This window comes from Danio rerio, chromosome 9 (assembly GCF_052040795.2).
Source record: "Danio rerio strain M-AB ecotype USA chromosome 9, GRCz13ab, whole genome shotgun sequence".
In the NCBI taxonomy this organism is placed as follows: domain Eukaryota; kingdom Metazoa; phylum Chordata; class Actinopteri; order Cypriniformes; family Danionidae; genus Danio; species Danio rerio.
In genome coordinates this window covers 46,516,589-46,537,043 of record NC_141029.1, presented here as the reverse complement: position 1 = coordinate 46,537,043, position 20,455 = coordinate 46,516,589, and the positions used below count along the sequence as shown (strand labels likewise).

At 36.8% G+C, this 20,455-nt stretch overlaps 1 protein-coding gene across 2 annotated transcripts in view; it reads left to right on the top strand.

Annotated features, from left to right (window-relative positions):
* Nucleotides 1-20,455, top strand: part of pde1a (phosphodiesterase 1A, calmodulin-dependent) — a 259,650-nt gene that overhangs the window by 95,852 nt on the left and 143,343 nt on the right. Inside the window, exon 1 of one of the 2 annotated variants that reach the window (XM_087268394.1) lies at nt 18,393-18,699. The exons of the other annotated variant lie outside the window; for it this stretch is intronic. Within the exon in view, the coding sequence (XP_087124520.1) occupies nt 18,602-18,699 (98 nt within the window). The 5' untranslated portion in view covers nt 18,393-18,601. Of the gene's footprint in view, nt 1-18,392; nt 18,700-20,455 lie in introns of those variants that run through there. 2 annotated transcript variants of the gene reach the window in all.

Below are 20,455 nucleotides of genomic sequence, written 5' to 3'. Positions count from 1 at the left end.
CAACTGTTCCTAGTGTGAGTACGGCCTAATAATCACTACTAAGAGTCCAAACACTGAAGAGCAAATCCATTGATGCGCAGCTCTACCGATCCCAAACCATGCAAGCCAGTGGTGACAGAGAATAAAGATGCTGTTCATTGTGTAGATAAGCTAGATGCAAAAACCTGTGTTGAGCACATTCATGCATCACACCGCTATGTGATGCATTGAGTTCATCCTTTACTAAAAAGATAGGTTTTTAATCTAGTTTTGAATTGGGAGAGTGCGTCTGAACCTCGGATATTATCAAGAAGGCTATTCCTGAGTTTAGGGGGCATAAATGATAAGGCTCGACCTTCTTTAATCGACTTTGCTATTCTAGGTACTACCAGAAGCCCTGAGTTTTGAGATCTTAAGGAGCAGGTTGGATTGTAGCGAGACAGAAGGTGGGCTAGATAAATAGGAATTAGATTATTTAAAGCTTTATAGGTAAGAAGCAATATTTTAAAATCAATAAAAAACTTGACAGGCGGCCAGTGTTAGGAGAATAAAAGTGGAGTGATATGATCATATTTTATAGACCTAATAAGAAGTCTGGCAGCTGCATTTTGTATAGCTGAAGTTTGTTAATAGTGGATGCTGGGCAGCCAGCAAACAGAGCAATGCAGTAATCCAGCCTAGAAGTCATAAAAGCATAAACTAGCTTTTCTGCATCTGAGATGGACAGCATACTTGGTAACTTTGCTATATTTCTCAGATGAAAGAAGGCAGTTTTTGTGACATGCATATGATTTTCAAAAGTTAAACTGCTGTCTAATATGACACCCAGATCCTTTATAGACACAATCTACATTGTAAAAATGTTATAGAAATAAAGTACTTTAGTTGTATTTTTTCAAAGGCTTAGATTATTAGGGATTTTTATTTGTAATTATTAATTTTGATTTCAGATTTCCATTTTTCAGTGCTATTTTATTTCTTTACCAACCGTCAACCAGCAATCACTAAGGTCAAATGCGTTCAGCAGGCTGTGCCTGTTAAAATACTGTCTGTGGCTGTTTTTTTGACTGCTCAGTGCTCAACACAACAGCTGCCTGTTTTTCTGTTCATTATAGGTCATGGAAATTCAGCTTTTAGTCAGTGAAAGTCAGGGAAATTGACATTTGGTTTAGAGTGGGAACCCTGTGCATTGCATTTAAAGTACAAATTTACAAGTTCTTGCTTTCACAGGAAGTCAAACTCATGCTGTTAGCATTGTTAGCTGTACATGCTTGTAAATGTTTTATTTCATGTGGCCCACAATTAGCCTATTATGCGTAATTTCTGAATGAAATTATAAAATGTGACATACACCAATGTGACTTACTTGCATTTATTATAGTCTTTTGACTTATTGTGAGTAGGGGTGGGCTATGTCGACCAATTTAGCATCGTATGATGTCCAATCTAAAACATTGCGATGGATGATGGCATCGTCGTCATAGGCGGCGATTAATTAATTATAAATAATTAATTAGTTTATAACAATAAATTATTAGTAGTCTTCAGGTTCAACTACCTGACCTGTTTTACCCAAAACCAAGTGATGTTTTATGAACAAATTTTGGGAGGAGCACGATCATTCTTTGACAAGGCTAATTCATCACAGACAAATCATTCTATCCGCTTGTTAAGTGGTGAAGTGTTTGCGACGTATGGAATACTGTTTCCGGGTCCAAGCCGCCACTCATTTGAGTGGAGAAATCATTCGTTTATGATCACGTTTTATTCCTATCACACATTAAAGTTAATTTTATATAGAATCATAATGTACACAACAATCTCTGGGCTTGCTGCATAACAAATACCAAAAATTTAACAATTTATAAAAAAATAATCACTTTCTGGCCATCGGATATTAGGCATGGACATATATACTGCAATCGTGATTTTCGAAAGCCTTAAATCGCTTTGTAAACGTTTATTATTACCTTTTTATGAGTGTCCCCATTCAGTTGAATAGAGCGCTTGGACCCGGAAGCCGCTTCGCGTGACGTCACACTTAACAAGCGGATTGTCCAATCAGCTCAAGACCAAATCTCTATAAATAGTCAAACACGTCATACCTCATACCTCTGTTTTCTCTTGACTTCAGCATCCCTCCACCACCCCAACTCCACACTATTAAAGCCGACATCTATTTAAATTTGAAGGTGGGGGGGGCATTCTGGAGCTGGGCTAGACATTGCGCTCGGACCCTATCTCTCTCTCTCCTGAGAAGGTGAATAACATGAGTAAGGGTGTCTTCCTGAGCTCTGAACCCTCTCCCCAGAAAGCACACCAAATACGCATATTCTGTTCAGTCTAATATCTAAGAGTGTGCACTTATGAAATCATAAATAAATAATGATAAGTTACACACAAATTGCTACCGGTCAATCACTTTTTTTAGCAGGACTCTGGCATGAATAGGCCGAGTGATCTGTGTCGTTATAATGGCTTCAACAAACTTGGTTGGTAAAAAAGGTGAACAACCAACAGGAACCAAACAACAGTATCAGAAGTTTTTGCTAATATTACTAAGTACAAGCGTGAAAGTGAAAGGTTGAAGCAGTGCACTGACACTGTGACACGTTACCTGATAGATTCAAAAGACTGAAGAGTTGTTAGATAGAGACAAGATTAATTAAATATCACTTTTTATAACTATAGTGAGACGCGATCCAGCGGTACATCCTTAAGAACCTGTCCGACGTGCACTGCTCTCTGGGATTTTGTGCTCTAAGCTCACTGCTGGAGCTCAGACATTCTAAAATGTCATTTCAAAACTAAGATGTGTTAGTGTAAATGGAGCCGTGTGTATTTTTCGTGAGCAGGTTGCCGCTGCAACAGGGGCAGGGTGGAGGATCGCAATGCTGTCTCGTGATGTCTATCGGCCATCAGCGATGGGCGATGGCATCGTCTATCGACTCAACCCTAATTGTGAGGTGTAACGTATGTTCTGAAAAATTAATTGACCACCATGCATCTCCAATAATGCTTCAGATCATGTAAAAATGTGAGTTAATGTGAGTATTTTCATTCATTTTTTAACTATCCCTTTAATCTCTACATAAATGTAGATAGAATTACATATTTATACTATATAAACTCTTCGCTGTAAGCCTGACATCTTTATAGCTCATTGACATCTTTTTAAAGCATCAATTTACTCTAGGTTTATTAATCGCTCCCCTCTGGTTTTCTTACTGTAATGGCCTGTGTATTGATTGAAATAAAGTGACCTTTCTGGACATGATGTTAAACGTAATTAAAACTGAATGTTCTGCAGGCCTGAACAGAGGGCTCACACACCACACATGTTGGATCCATAATTATCCCCTGATCTTTACAGAGCTGGGGACAAACCTTTGGTAATGTAAACTATAATTGGGGAATGGCTTTAAAGATTGATAAGGCATAAGCCTAAATATTTATTAAAGGAGCAATTAGAAAGGTCAGAGGCATGGTATAATTGACCATTTGCCATGGTTGATTTCTGGTGCTGAGAGAGAACAGATTATTGGCAGTGCTAAGAGTTTTAATTAAATTTTTTAATAGTATTTCATTAATATTATGCATTATATACTAATACATATTTTACGTTAGCTTTTATTTTTATGTTTTTTTGGTGACGACAGACTCACACACGCAGAGCCCAATCATTGCACTGTAAAGCTGATGGATCTAGCCTGTGTTTTAGTTTAGGTGGAGTCTCTGCTTTCTTCATGTCATTACACTGTAATATTTTTCTAACAGTTCTAGTTTTAGCAAATTTAAGCGCTTTGACTGCAGATTGAGGGCCCAGTCTGTTTCTTGTAGGGCTGGAAATCAAAATTAGTATTAAAAACAGCTACGCTTCTTAAAGGAATAGTTCACCCAAAAATAAAACTTGTGTCATAATTTACTCACCCCTTTACTTGCTTCAAACCCATTTAACTTTCTTCTGTTGAACACAAAAAGAAATATTTTGAAGACAGCTGGAGACCTGTAATCACTGACTTATACTGAATAGTATTTTATTTTATATTTTACTATGGAAGTCAATGGCTACAGGTTTTCTTCAAAATATCTTCTTTTGTGTTCAAAGATGTGTTAAATTTAAACAAATTAAATTTAGTAACGTTCAACTTAATTTGTTTGTTTAGATTCAGCCCAAATTAATTGTTTACAAACGCTTAAATTAAAAAATGTAGTAAATCCAAGGAATCATCTTTGAATCCTTTTTTTCAGTGTAGGAGTGTTGTTATTTCCCATAACCGTAGTACTTAAAGAAATAGTTCACTCCAAAATATTATTGTGTCATAATTTACTCATCCTTTACTAGTTCCAAACCTGTTTGACTTTCTTTGTCCTATTGAGCGAAAAAGAAGATATTCTGAAGAAAGATAGAATTCTGTAACCATTGACTTCCATTATTTATTAATTTTTTTCTGGAGGTCAAAGGTTACACGTTTCTTCAACAAAAGAGAGAAATTCACAGCATATAAATAAACCAAAAACATAAGGGAGCAGGCCATGATGTCTTAAGAATTAAAGGAATGCTAAGCAAACAATGACTGCATCATACAGTGGAAGTCAGAATTATTAGCTGTGGTAAATTATTAGCCCCTCTATATATTCCCCAAAACCCCCCCCCCAAAAAAAATCATCAAATATCAAACTTTAATGCAGTTCTACAGAAAATATTTCTGTCACGGTTGCAGGTTTGTGCGCTTTTCCGGAGTGTATGTTTGATCACGTGGGTTTTTTTTGTTTTTTTTGTTATGCTCACGTGATATGACGACACTCAGCTGGGCTGATTACACGCCAGCTGAGGCTCATTATTAGCCCTATATCAGGGCGACGTTTCTATGTTTCTTTGTCAGTTCGTTACACCTGTTCTCATGTGTGTTATCTGTGCTCAGGCCCCTGAGGAGAATTTTCTGGACCCTGTTTTCCTGTCTGTTCCTGCCCTATGTTCGTCGTCCTCCTAGCCTGTCACTTCATTGTTTGTTTCAAGAGTTCTCACTTAGATATGCTGGCACTTATAGCAGGTTTGGCATGCTGTCCCGGGAGAGAACCCTGAGCTCAGAGATATTTGAGCCCAGGGCTCCCGCCCGGTCTAGAAGCATATCAGGAGAACCGAGATCAGGTAGGTCTCGATCGCTCCCCCTTTAGAAGGGGAGAAAAAGGAGGAGATGGGGTGGAAGGGGGGATTCTTCCAAAATGAAGATAGTGCAATGGGGAGAAAGTGATCCATTTATACTAAACTAGGATCATTCTGATTGGATTATTACTGATTACGGATGAGTGGCCAGCGGTGCACAATCATATCACGTGCTGCTCTCGAAATTAGTTTATGAAACTTCACTTATTTTGACTTGGTCAAATAAACTTGATCACTTGCACTTGGATCCTCTTTGACTTTTATTTTTTGAACGTGAAAATTTCAGCCTAAATATAGGTAAAATGGTAAAACTGATAAATATATAACATTTCGTTTGCCTGAATTATAGTAACACCAACACAGAATTATAGTAAAATATGTTATAAAACTTGTTTTTAAAATGCCCAGAGACTAAGCAGAAATCAAGCTGGTGTGTATGTTTTAAGGCAAAGCTTAGGAAAATGTAGTAAATCCAAGGAATCATCTTTGAATCTTTTTTTTTCAGTGTAGGAGTGTTGTTATTTCTCATAAACGTAGTACTTAAAGAAATAGTTCAGCCAAAAATAAATATTGTGTCATAATTTACTCATCCTTTACTTGTTCCAAACTTGTTTCTTTGTTTTATCGAGCGCAAAAGAAGATATTTTGAAAAAAGCTGGAAATCTGTAACCATTGACTTTGTTTTTTTTTTTTTTACTATGGAAGTCAAATGTTACACAATTCTTCAACAAAAGAGAGAAATTCACAGCATATAAATAAACCAAAAACATAATGGAACAGGCCATGATATCTTAAGAATTAAAGGAATACTAAGCAAACAATGACTGCATCACTCTATACAGTTGAAGTCAGAATTATTAGCTGTCGTAAATTATTAGCCCCTCTGTATATTTTTCTACCCAAAAAAAATCATCAAATATCAGACTTTAAAGCAGTTCTACAGAAAATATTTCAGCCTAAATATAGGTAAAATGGTAAAACTGATAAATAAATAGGTTACATTTAGTTTGCCTGAATTATATTAACGCCAACACCGAATTATAGTAAAATGTGTTATAAAACTTGTATTTAAAATGCCCAGGGACTAAGCAGAAATCACATGATGAAGCTGGTGTGTATGTTTTAAGGCAAAGCTTAGGAAAAGGTCTTTTGTCAGTTCTCAGCATCATCATCTCGAGGTTTTTGGGGATATTTGTGTCGTAGTGAGTAAAATAAAAGAAAATTTGCTCACATGCATGCAGGTTTAAATCTTGCCTGTTCCACATTTTGCTTCCTTGTCATCTTTAATAAGAGTCAAAACCAGTATCTGTATTAAATAATGAAATAAAATGAATGAAAGCAGTATTTAGATGCAGGAGCGGGTGCTCACATCATCTAAAGAGCACATTCATATGCCGCATTTTGTTTGTCACATGCATAAAGACGGCAGATATTTGAAGAAAGCCAACGCATTTCAGTTTTAAACTGTCATAAGCAAGTAAAAGCCAAGCCTGTCAGGAGTTATTCAGACTGCAAGATGAGCCGCCCATGTATTTAATGTGTCAAATGTATTATACAACATATGTCATGCTGTTGGGGTGTGGGGTTAAACATTGTCTAAGCTTTTGGCTCTTAAAACTCCATTTAATTAAACGTCCAAGCAAAAAGGGAACACCCGCGCTCACATTATAACAATAACCTGCTTGATGATGATTGCTCTCTGACGTCAAAGTTTGTCCATGAACCAATAGCAGTCTAGATTAAAAACAAACGTTTGTAAATCACACAAAAGGGTCAATGGGTGACTTACAAATATAGCCAAGGTCTTATTTCACCATAACAATGGTTGGGGGGATATCACTGTAAAAAATGCTTTTCTTGTGTCAGGCGACATGGTGGCTCAGTGGTTAGCACTGTCGCCTCAAAGCAAGAAGGTCACTGGTTCAAGTCTCAGCTGTGTCAGTTGGCTTGTGTGAAGTTTACATGTTCTCCTCGTGTTGGCGTGGGTTTCCTCCGGGTGCTCTGGTTTCTCCCACTGTCCAAAGACATGCGCTGTTGATGAATTGAATAAACTTAATTGCTCGTAGTGTATGTGTTTGGATGTTTCCAAGTACAGGGCATTCGCTGTGTAAAACATATGCTGGATAAGTTGGCAGTTCATTCTGCTGTGGCTACCCCTGATGAATAAAGGGACTAAGCCGAAGGAAAATAAATGAATGAGCTCATGTCTTGTTTCTAGTCCAAATATCTAAACAGTCTTAAATATAAAGAAATATCTTAAATTAGTAAACATTGTTTTAGACAAGTAAAAAATGCTTTGTTTTCACATTTAATTTGTCAAAATTAATTTTTTTTTTCTCTTTAAACAAGCTAATCTGTCAGTGAAGTCAGTTTAAAAGCTTACCCCATTTTCAGATTATTTAGCTTGTTTTAAGAAAAAATCACTTAATTCTAACTTATTATTTCTGAAAACAAACAAAATTTTTCTCCATTAGAGTAGAGTTTAAGCATTTTTAAAGCATTCAGAGATCATTCTGGCGTAATAATCAAGGAACTTTGTTTCTGCACCATGACCACTGCACATAGAATGATATTACAGTGCCTAGACATTTTCCAATCATGGAGACATTTGACAACTATTTTCATGTGCATCATAATGTCTTAGACAACTTTTTTGACAAAACTTTTTTGATATTTGGACTAGAAACAACACAAAACCTCTTTTTTAAAAGTGTAAACTAAAGAAATTATACAGTTGAATTCAATGATTAGCTCTCCTGTGATTTTTTTTCTTTTTCTAATATTTTCCAAATGATGTTTAACAGAGCAAGGAATTTTTCACAGTATTTCCTACAATATTTTTTCTTCTGGAGAAAGTCTAATTTGTTTTATTTTGACTAGAATAAAAGCAGTTTTTTATTTAAAAAAAAACATTTTAAGGCAATTATTATTAGCCCCCTTAAAGGGCCATGAAACCCCCTCGTTTCAGCAGGGTGTTTTCACACCTCTACTTTGGAAAAAGTCAGAAAAGTGGGCGTGTCCAGCTCTGTTTAGGGGGGAGTGTCGGAGGAACTAAAGTAAGATGGTGTGGGAGTGTCTATTTGGGCACGCGCGAGTTTCAGAGTCAAAATACACACACACACACACACAGGAGAAAGCGATGGTGTTTAACCTACATGGACATCTGTAGTCGAATTATTTGCTGAATTAATAAATGTTGGACTTTAACTGCAGTTTGGCTCTTTCATTCAGGGAATTCATTCATGCCCCTCGCGACAAACAAGATATTTGATTCGAGGAACTGCTCTAAGCGTGTATTTTTCATGCAATGTTTGATACCGCACGGCGAATGAGAGAAAAAAACCCTCCGCATTTCCCTTTTGATACCGCATGGCGAATGAGAGAAAAAAAACCTCCACATTTCCCGGAAACTTAGATGCACACGGCAAGTAGCGTCAGAAAGCCGTGTGTGTTATTCCAGTCACAAAATGCGGCGAAAACCCTACACGAGGTTAAAGTTTGGTTGTGGTGCTAACATGTTTACACTCGGTGCAATAGTTAACTTAGTTTGATACGAACAAACTGAATAAACAAAGAGCACTGGTCGCTCACTTACCAAATCTGTAGAGACAGGACAATCACCAGCAACTAGAGCCGCGTCTTTATTTAGAGGAGACTACAAGCGAATCCGGATCTCAGCATTTGCAGATAAGAACAGCTCTCAGGTAAACAATAATCCTCCTTAGACACGTAAGTTATTGTTGTCGAGCGTCGCGTACACTGTTAATCCACACGTTACTCCAGCTGTGCTCTCACAGAGAGAAAATGAAAACGAAACTTAACGGCAGCAAACTATAAAAGCAACACTTCACGCTTGTTTTGCCAACACAACGTGGCGTCTCTTTCGTCTAAACACTGTGACAGTAATGAATATTAATGAAGTTGCACAATAGAGCGCGCTGATTAGTTTGAACCAAGCCTTATTCATGCATTAATGCATCACACTGTAAGACGTAATAAGACACACTCTGGTACAGACGCCCAGTCTGCACGCTGGAATATAAAGCTATTATGTCATGACCGTGACGCAGCTTCAAAAATTAGTTTCAAACCGCAAGTATGAATTTGCTTGAAATAACGCAAAAACAACCAATTTACACTTTTTAGTGAAATATAGGTGTCCTAATAGTGTTTTTAGCAGTGTGGGACACATATACGACTGTCAACAGTGTTTTGGTGTTTCGTGACCCTTCAAGCTATATTTTCAACATAGACTCATTCTGAAAATGTACCCCTATATACATTTCTGGAGATTGCAAATTATGTAACCAGAAGTTTGTATGGCTGCATTTAGTTTTTAAATGAACGCTACAGGGCGGTATGACACTGCTCCCTTTCACGTTTTGCAGCTGACTGCTTACATCCGTATGGATGGCTTTCCGGCTGCTACCAGTTTGTCCAGAAGCTTGCCATGTACGTCAGTAGACTTAAGACGCAGAGAAGAGTTGACCACAACGACGGGGTTAGAATGCTGTGAAGAACGATGTCTTGGATTTATGCGAGAACAGCAGACGAGAATGGCAAACTCATGAGAGAAATTTGATATCTGAAAAAGAAGCATACACAGCGGCCTCTGTTATATTCGCCAAAACTAAACTAAACAAAACGCGTAGCTCCTGGGACGTATTTGGTGCTCTCCAGAAATGTATATAGCAATACGTTTTCAGAATGAGCCTGGGTTGAATATTTTTTTGATTGTCTACACAACAAACCAATGTCATACAATGATTTGTCTAATCTAATTACCTTAACTTGTTTAATTAACCTAGTTAAGTCTTTAAATGTCACTTTAAGCTGTATAGAAGTGTGTTTAAAAATATCTAGTCAAATATTATTTACTGTCATCATGGCAAAGATTAAATAAATCAGTTATTAGAAATGAGTTAATAAAACTATTATGTTTAGAAAGTGTTGAAAAAATCTTCTCTCCGGTAAACAGTAAATGGGGAATAAAATAAACAGGAGTGCTAATAATTCAGGGGTACTAATAATTCTGACTTCAACTTTATGTGGCATATGCGTCAAAGAAGGAGCATTGATATTGGCTGATAATTTTAGTTTTAAATCTAATATATTATGTGCGTTTCATATAAAAAAGTAATGTAAATGAATGTGAGTTTTTCAGAAATGCACTGCATTTTCATCCACTGAAGTCTGTTGCCTGTTGATTCATTAAGTCATGGTTTAACGTTTCAGATTTTTTAAGCTGTGGCTATTAACATACTTGAGTGATGGCTGTTTACATACATAGACACGTGATCTGCATCCACCCCCGTATCAGATGTGAGGTTCCGCCACAGCATACAGACCTGAATTAAAGAGTGATGAACTCTGAAACACTAGAGATGGTTAACAAACTGTGGCTCTGCTCCACAACTTAGTGAGCTGCATTCATAGCCAACAGTTGGCATGGTCAACAAGGGTGGCATGGTCTTGCTGTCTACTAAGATAATTTGTGTTAGCTAAATTATAAAGCAGCATCACATGCATGGTTTTGAAGCTTTTCATTTTAAGGTAGTGTGTGTGTGTGTGTGTGTGTGTGTGTGTGTGTATGTGTGTGTGTGTGTGTGTGTGTGTGTGTGTGTGTGTGTGTGTGTGTGTGTGTGTGTGTGTGTATGTGTGTGTGTGTGTGTGTGTGTGTGTACTGGTTTGTGTGGTTTACATAGACCCATTGTATATTGACATGGTTATGACCTACTATAGGTGTTATGAAATGTATGTGGTTTATGAAAAAGTTAATTTGTAACTCAACATGCTTAAACATCATATTTAAATATTAAATTTGTTTGGGTGGTTTTAATATTACCGAATATGTTTTTCCACCATTTATAGGTTTTACACTGATGTAAATGTTACAGTTTTGAATTTAAAACAATTTACAAGTTACAAACAAAAATTAAGTAACAAATTATGTCTTTGATAACTAGAAAGAAATATATGAACCCATCAGATTGCAATATATTGATGCCCAATTTCTAGGCTTTATTGGTGAGAATGGTCAGCAATGTTGGACCATTATTGCCTTTTTAGCTTATAAGTAGAGGACAGAAACTAGCCAGACAGTAATGTTTGAATTGTTGAGTGGGCAAAATAAAAAAAAATTTTAAATGTCAGTATTTTTAATAAGTGTCCTTTTTTGCTTTTATTCTTGCCATAATAAAAAATATTATTGTAGAGCAACCCATGCTCTGTTGCCAGTAATATTTAATGTTAATAGGTAGAAGTGTCCGAGATAGTAACAAAAGCAAGTGATGCATCAAAGTTTGATTTAAAAAATCTTGAATGGTTATAAAAATCTTTATAATGATTATAATAAATTATAAAAATAATAATAAAAAACAATTAGTTTAAAAATCTTCAATGATATTAATGATATGACCTAGCTCTAGAAACTTTCTACTTCTCTGTTTATCTAAACTGAACTAACACAGTTTCAATTCACAATCTACATTGTAAAAGTGCTAGAAATAAAGATGAATTGACAAAATCTAGAAAACATAAATATAAAAACAGACTATTTTAAGACAAGGACTATTTCACCCAATATATTCATGGCTGTAATCTTAGCAACATGCTCACTCTAACACTCTGTGCTGTGTACAGTATAATGTCAAATGTTGCTATGACACACATTTCTGAACATGTACCGAGTTCCAAATCAATCACTTTCATGGTTTTATTTCATTTACAATGTTGCCTTAAAAGGCAGTAAACAGCAAGGTAGCTTGGTATGTTTTGGAGCACAGCCATTGTGTTTGCTTAATGGAGTTCTGCGCACCGTCTAAGCATTGACATTTCTCTGACTTCACGAATCGCAGTAGTATGACACGTCAGGAGGTCCTGGAAATGTTTGTCACAATGAGACACTGTTAGGCGATCATGTACGTGTCCAGATCACATCTGTGTGTTTACTGATCATTCAGTAGCACAAAAGCTTCTCTTATGTGAATCAGACTGCACCTTCTTGTCCTACTTGCACTTTTGAATCAATTCAATTCATCTTTTTTCCTATAGCACTTTTACAATGTAGATGTCAAAACAGCTTAACATAGAAGTTCTAGTAAATTAAAACTGTCAATACGCTTATTTCACGCGGCCGCCATTTTTAAGAACCAAAGCGAGGCTGCGGTGGGAAGAAACCCGGAAGTATAGGACGAGAACTGTAAACATTGCAGTAACATGCCGTGGACTACAAACCTCCAGCTGTTGCCGAGATTTCAAAATGCAGAAAATGGTGCAACCATCACTTTAATATTATTTAGTAAGTTTATTTTAAACAATTTAAAGCAATTTAGCATCAAACAACATCACAATCTCAGTGATACGCTTAAGTGTCCTCCTAGGCTTCAGCTCATGGCACCAGTTAAACACCATGAGGACCCTTTCCTGCTTCAGTCTATGTAACCTGGTGAGTGATAAAACACTGCAGTCCTCTGCAGCACACCCTCGTGTTGTCTGTGATAGTGTTGTCCTGGTACTGAAGTTTTAAACCTGGCTATTTCCCCGCTAAGATGGAAGCGCTGCTGAGCGCGGATGTCTCGACACGACTGATCTTCACGGCTGAGCGCTTCCGTCTCTGTGTATCTGTGTTTGGTTTGCACTTAGTTTACCGCTCTTTACCCAGTGCAAACACAGATACACGGCCTGGAGCGCGAAGCAGCCGTCAAGATGAGTCGAGTCATCAAGCAGATCGCCTGGCTCATCTGTGTTTGTGCTCAGTATACAGCGGTGGGTGAACTAATGACCATCTCGGTCAATCACAATCATTTCTGTTGAACACGTGAACACAATGGCAAATCAGCGCTGTTTTAAGAAAGCCATCAACAGTGCCTTAAATGTTAGCGCGAAATTGACGGTTTTTTTTTTTATTCAGTATCCTGACAAGTCTAATTTAGTGAAAGAATCTGTTTATTAACTCGAGTTAGATTTGGCATCTAAAATGTGTGTTTGGGAAAGAAAACGTTAGCTAACTAGTGCCATTTCCCTTAACTTAGCTGAAAATGAGCTCTGATATCCCTTTTTGCATTCACCATTCATTCAGAACGGACCTTCGGGTTACCCGGAAGGCGGAGAAATGATAAATTTGTGTCACTTTCTCTTCGCTGATAAGATATACAGCCAGTTACACAACATTCCTATGTAACTCCCAATGATACTTCCGGTTTTCTTCCCACCGCAGCCTCGATTTCGCTTTTGAAAATGGCGGCCGCGTGAAATCAGTCTATTAGAGTTGTGCCGATAGACAATGCCAATGTCCATCGCAGATGGCCGACAAACTTCACGATGCTTAGCCTGCATCGCGATCCATCGCTCCGCCCCACATTTATATTGATACATAACTTATTAATTGCATGTCATCTTAATAGCAATAACAGTCTTTTTATGAGCTGTGTTAAATGTTATGTATAGCTGCCACTTGCACAGCTGACAGCATCGTGAGGATTAAATGAAGGATTATACAGTACCTCTCGCGCTTAAAAAGTGTAGATTCAGTTGTCGAACTGTTACCTGCAAACCCGTCCCACAGACTTTACAGTGAATGGCTTTAGTCATTTTCATAGCGGACTTGATACACTGGAAGTCTTTTTTCCCCTCTTGGATAAGTGTAGACGGTGGATTTGCATTCAGCACATGACCACTAATAAGATGTGCCATTATTAGTAACTTTAGGTAAATCTGCAGTGCTATTTTCATTCTCTCATCTTCAGCGCATCACATTTTCGCGGTTGTAGCTCCTGTCATCTGAAGGCAGAAGGGATTGACTGAGCGATTGACAGCTGATATTAACCAATCATTCACATTCAGTTCTAGAGCAGTGAGCCAATATGAAGAGCACAAAGGTGGGGCAAACATTGCAGGCTTTTTTACTTCATCAAGTTCACATAACAACTGTTGTTCTGTTACTGAGTGCTGCGTTTGGAGTTTTTAGGTGCAAAGATGCATTCTGCATAAATGTCTCCTAAATCTGCGCACACGATGAGGATTTTGCAGAGAAAACAATGAAAATGCATGCACTACAGTGAACTCAAACCGAACTCTAGTCTCCTCCACCTGCTGTGGGAAAAGCCATTAGAACGACACAGATCGCAATGCCTAATTATGCCAGAGTCCTGCAAAAAAAGTGATTGACAGGTGGTCATTTGTTTGTAACTTTATTTATTTATGGTTTGGTTATGGGTAAAGCAAAGACCATGTGCGTCAAGTGAAAACGGTAGGCTACAATTAATTAATTTGTTATGAATTAATTGATATTTAACAACCACCCCACCCCCCGCCTACGACGAAGATGGCATCGTCCATCGCAATGTTTAAACATTAGACATCGTACGATGCCAAATTGGTCAAGCATCAGTCAACCCTAGGGTCAATCCAGTTTAGTTCAGTTCTGTTGTGGTTTGAATTTCACTGCTGAAAGTCCAAACACTGAAGAGCAAGTCCATCGATGCGCTTCTGAGTCGGTAATCACCATCATCATGGAACATACAGGATGAGTATTGCTCTATAGATAACCCCACACTGTTATTAGTTGTAGTCTGTGTTGGGGCTCTTTCTATCTCCGTTGGTCTGTCTGTGCTTCTGTCTGTCTCTCTCTCTCTGAGACCTTCAAGTCATTCTTTTACAGCCGTAATCATTCCCTCCAAAGCCATTTGTGTGGCAGTGTGTGTTGCCATGGCAACGCCTTTCATCAATCACCATTTTAGTGCAGAAAGTGAATATGAATAATGTTTTATTTACACACACAGAGTCCCATTTTATGCATTTCCATTTATCAGAAGTGTTTCATTTGAAACAAATGGGTAAATCAACCCTCCCGACTCTTGACACTCATGCTATTGCAATATCTTTCTAAATGAAACATAAAAACGCAGAATATAGAGAGGCTATTTTCCCATTGGAAGCGATTTAAAAGTAATGTTGTTATCTCATTACAGAACATGGCACAGCAACACTATGAACCATCTATATACAGTTGAAGTCAGAATTATTAGCCCCCTGAATTATTAGCCCCCTGTTTATTTTTTTTCCCCCAATTTCTGTTTAATGGAGACCAGATTTTTCAACAAATTTCTTAACATAATAGATTTAATAACTCATTCCTAATAACTGATTTATTTTATCTTTGCCATGATGACAGTAAATAACATTTGACTTGATATTTTTCAAAACATTTCTATACAGCTTAAAGTGACATTTAAAGGCTTAACTAGGTTAATTAGGTAGGCAGGATGGGTTAATTAGGCAAGTTATTTTAAAACGATGGTTTGTTCTGTAGACTTAAAAAAAATATAGCTTAAAGGGGCTAATAATTTTGTCCTTAAAATGGTGTTTAAAAAATTAATAACTGCTTTTATTCTAACCGAAATAAAACAAATAAGACTTTCCCCTGAGGAAAAAAATATTATCAGACATACTGTGAAAACTTCCTTGCTCTGTTTAACATCATTTAGGAAATATTTAAAAATGAAAAAAAATATTCAAAAGGGGGCTAATAATTTTAACTTCAACTTTGTGCGTTTGTATATATATATATATATATATATATATATATATATATATATATATATATATATATATATATATAGTATATATATATATATATATATATATATATATATATATATATATATATATATATATATATATATATATATACACACACACACACACAATATATGATATGTGTGTGTATGTGAATATTGATATATGTTGTATATTTATGTTGATTTTATGTAATTAAATATAACATTTGCACCATTTTTTTACAAACTTTAAGACAGAATGTACCTCGAAATGTCAAATGGTGCAACTGCCAAAAAATGTGAAATATAATTTATTCCTTCTAGATGATATGCAAGTGTACACACATAAATACTTCATTTTAAAATACCACACCAACATTTATTATATTCGAGTTATCTTTAAATGTGCATTTTAATGAGATATTGCAATATTTGGCCAGACACATGCTAAAAACATATCTGATTTCTGAATAATCTTTGACAAATTATGTAAAAATGGTTAAAAACTTTTTTATTACACTAAACTAGGTGTTTTAAATGTTATTTCATATTATTTCCATTTATATACTGTAATTGTATTTTTTTTATCAAAAATACTTCTTACACCAATTGACACAAACCAGTTACACCACCTGACCGCGTTACCATTCCTAAGGTGTTTTTTTTTTCTTTTGTTTTTTTGGTTCGAAAGAAGCACTTCTCAATGACAAAGGTCCAGAATTTGTCTTGTACATGACCTCATTTTTCCTATTTTGACTGCAGCACCATCATAAATTGTGAAATTGAAATTGCTTTAAGCCAAGCCGAATCATCAGTGAGACTTCAGCTAATCAGTTTTGGCCAATGCTAACTATTATTTTTCATGAGTCGAACATCCAGCTGTGCAAGAACACATACAATCGGATTAAGTGAAGTCATCTTTCACTATTGTTTTTAAATAGAGAAAATATTTTACAAGTAACTTTTATTCTAAATCTTGGCCCTTATTCAAAAAAGAAAAAATTACCAATAAGGTGTGAAGCACCAAAAGCGGACCATATTAAAATTTATTTGAATACTGATTTGGCTATTGTTGTTACCCTTGGATCTTCAATCAAAAGTACTTTTTTTTTAACAAGAAAGTCTAGAAAAATCCTAAAGTGCTTTTATTTTAAATATGTTATAATTTTTTATTATTGAAATGGCCAAATTCTGACTGAGGAAAGTTGAATATGCAGGCCAGTTTGTTATTTGCCTAATAAAAGACAATTGGCTAGTTTTTAATTAACAGATTTATATATTTTTTCTAATGACATATGATGTAATGAATCTGCATTTTAAAAATAATGAATATTTATATATCTTTATTACTATTTCTTTTTTTTTTCTTTTTTCTAAGTCTTTGGGAATTGTTTTGGTACTGTATATTGTGTGGTTATGATGATGATCATCTGATGCTTAAAATGTCACTAAAATCAGTATTTAAATAATTTAACTGAAAATTTATTCCACATTTGGAATAAAATACGAACCACCCCTCTCACCAGGCAGACTACAGGCCTATATATATATATACATTTTTTTGGTCAATCAGAGCCCAATAAATAATGTGAAACTGTCAGAATACCTATGTGATGAAATGAACTATTAGACAGTTGTGCCTATGCTAATGCAGCCATGATTAAGCTGTTTTACATTGTAGAGAGTAATCCAATAGACCGGTAACCCAGAAGAAGCAATCATTAGGATTCAGTCTATTCATGCCATGGATGCTCCGTAGGCAGGAGATGATGTGCCCTTCCCCCTAATGAATGAAAATCAACCATGGCTGGCTACAACAGCACTGAAGGAAAAAAAACCCACAATCCTCATTCCTCTCACATTTACAGATCTGAGATATAGGGGTGCTCAGTATTAGACAAGGGGTGCTCTTCTCTGATTTTGTCCTCCTCTGAAACCTTCTGCGGTCTCTCTCTGTGTGTGTCTGCCTAATCAGCCCTTTTGTACTTCACAAACAATCATGAAATTTTGATCAGCACGCTGCTTCTTGCAGCTGCGCTGGAATGAGAGGATTAGAGCGTGTTGAATCTAGGCTGCCGTCCGCGAGACCAGTGCGGGATGCTACAGCGCGCAGGTTAATTTCGTTAAAACGCCAACTCTGGACCCAATAGAGAAGCTTATCGCTCTGCTGGCCAGCCAGAGGGAAAGCCGTGGTAATATCGGACTCGAGCTTCATGATGGCTTCCTCTGAAGAACGACGTCTTGGGGAAGGTGGTGAAGAATCAATCGGCAGGTGAATCTCTCCCCCTGTTGGGGAGGATAATGATGCTACTGAGGATATGAGGAAACCGTTCTCTCTCCTTCTTCTCCCTCTGCGTTTTTCTACCAGGAGGGGGAAATCGCTGATCCGTTTCCAGCCAACAGATTCCAACCGAGGGAGAACACTCACGACGCACACAGGTGCCCGTTTCTTTTGAGGAGCAATGTGTGTGTGTGTGTGTCTAAATGCATGAGATTAGTGATGTCAAGAGAACAACAGGGTGAAAGAAGCTGGAAGGTATTCAGATTCCTGGAGGGTAATAGATAATCATCAGACGCAGCGCTGCTCCTCCGGGTCAGTGGGAGAGAAAGAGAGAGAGAGAGAAAGGAGCGAGGGAAACATTTGTGTGACGTGTGTGTGTATGTGTGTGTGACAGCAGCGTTCCCTCAGTGCGTAGCGGAGAGACAGGTCTGTGCGCTGACACTCACTCCTGCGGGCTGATGCGCTCTGGAGCTGCAAACAGGACACTCTGGGAAACGCGTGCCGCTCAATCATGCTTTGAAGACTCGCATCTTTGCGCTACACGTGTTAAATCGCATAACTGCGTATCCCTCTGCATCTCAATACCCTCCACGCGCTCGAGCATTCGCGCATACCATGGATTCTCTGGCCAATGACACGGACGGACTGGAGAACTCTCTCAAGTACTCCAAGTGTGATCAGACGGAGAAGATGTGGATTAGGCTGAAAGGAATGTAAGTGTTTTCTTATTTTTTTTTTTGTTTCCTATTCTTTCATCAGCCAGGTTTCATTGCTGGCAGCAGGAGAATGACAGAGCGTGGTGGAGGAGGTTGTGTTCATTGTACACAATGATGCTGGGAGTGAGTGAGTCTTGACTCTTGGGGCAGCAAGTGTGTGAATGTAATACTAATGAGACTGTCAAGCCTAATCAAGCAATGTTGTTGTTCACATATTTGCTTCTGCTGACAGTTTTGGCTGATGAATTCGTCAGTCTAGGTTTTGTGTTGTAAGTTAAACAATCCAAAACACAATTTGTGGATTCGTTTTTATTGCACAATCAAAAATGTAGATATTGAACTTCCAACATTTCTTTATTAGTAATTAATTAAAATGCCAATTTAATGTTAGTTAATAGCATTCATGTAGGGTCGATAAAGGGTCAATAAAGGGTAGTTTGACTTAACAAAAACATTCAACATTGTTTGCAACAATAATCAATAATAATAAGTCATTTATCAAACAATTAAAGTTAAGTGCTTATTTTTCATTCTCAAAAACATTGAATTAAAGACTTTGTCTCCATTCTGCAAACAGAAATAGAATATGCATAAAATGTTTCAATATAAATGCTGTAGATATTATGTTTAGAAGTATTAGTAATTTATTTGCACATAGTGCAACATAGAAACGGGGCGATAATCTTTACAGCGGTTTGGAAAAGTCAAGGTTTTAAAACTGCAAAAATTTTCTGTTATACCGTTTCCAAGGGGCGGCACGGTGGCACAGTGGGTAGCATGGTCCCCTTACAGTAAGAAGTTCAATCGTCCGAGCCTCTGCTGCGCCACTTGGCATTTTTGTGTGGATTTTGCATGTTCTCCCCCTGTTTACATGGGTTTCATCCGGGTGCTCTGGTTTTCCCCACAGTCCAAAGACATGCACTATAGGTGAATTGGACAGGCTAAATTATCCGTAGTTTACAGTATGTGTGTGAATAAGTGTGTTGTGTGTTTCCTAGTGATGGGTTGCAGCTGAAAGGGCATCTGCTGTGTAAAGCATATGCTGGATAAGTTGGCGGTTCATTCCACTGTGGCGACCCCAGATTAATAAAGGGACTAAGCCGAAAATAAAATGAGTGAATGAATGAAACGTTTCTAAGGTATATGAACACTTCTGCTTTTTTTAACGACTATTTAATTAAATTTTTTTTTTTTTGGACAACAGCATCTTTAGCAAAAGGACCCTCCAAATCTAAAGCTACTGGTCAGCCCACTATTCAGCGAACATCTGAAAAACAAGTCGTTTATATACAGCAACATCTGGCATGCTAGACCTGAACAGAGCAGTGGCTTAATTTATATACACAGAAATAAAAGATATACTAAGATGCCTATTCAAGTTGAAAAGTATTGTGTGTTTTTGATTTTAAATTATTGAATTTATTATTTTGAATTATTTTAATTATTTAGCCTGACATGTTTAAAATTAAAAAAGGCAAAAAATATATATTTTAAATGTTTCTTAAAATAAAATATAATGTGTTCAATGGGGCAATAATTTTTTTTTTTTACCAAGATATTTAAAAAGGACTTATTTTAGAGCAGTAAACACAGTACTGTGTTACTGTGAAATCGTGATTTTTTTGTTTAAGATTATCATACGGTCAGAATTTTATATCGGCCCATGCCTATTGCAACAATAGTACAGCTGCAATTTAATATTACCTTATCATTTTTGTTGTCATTATTATTAAATAAAAAGTATCAAACTTAA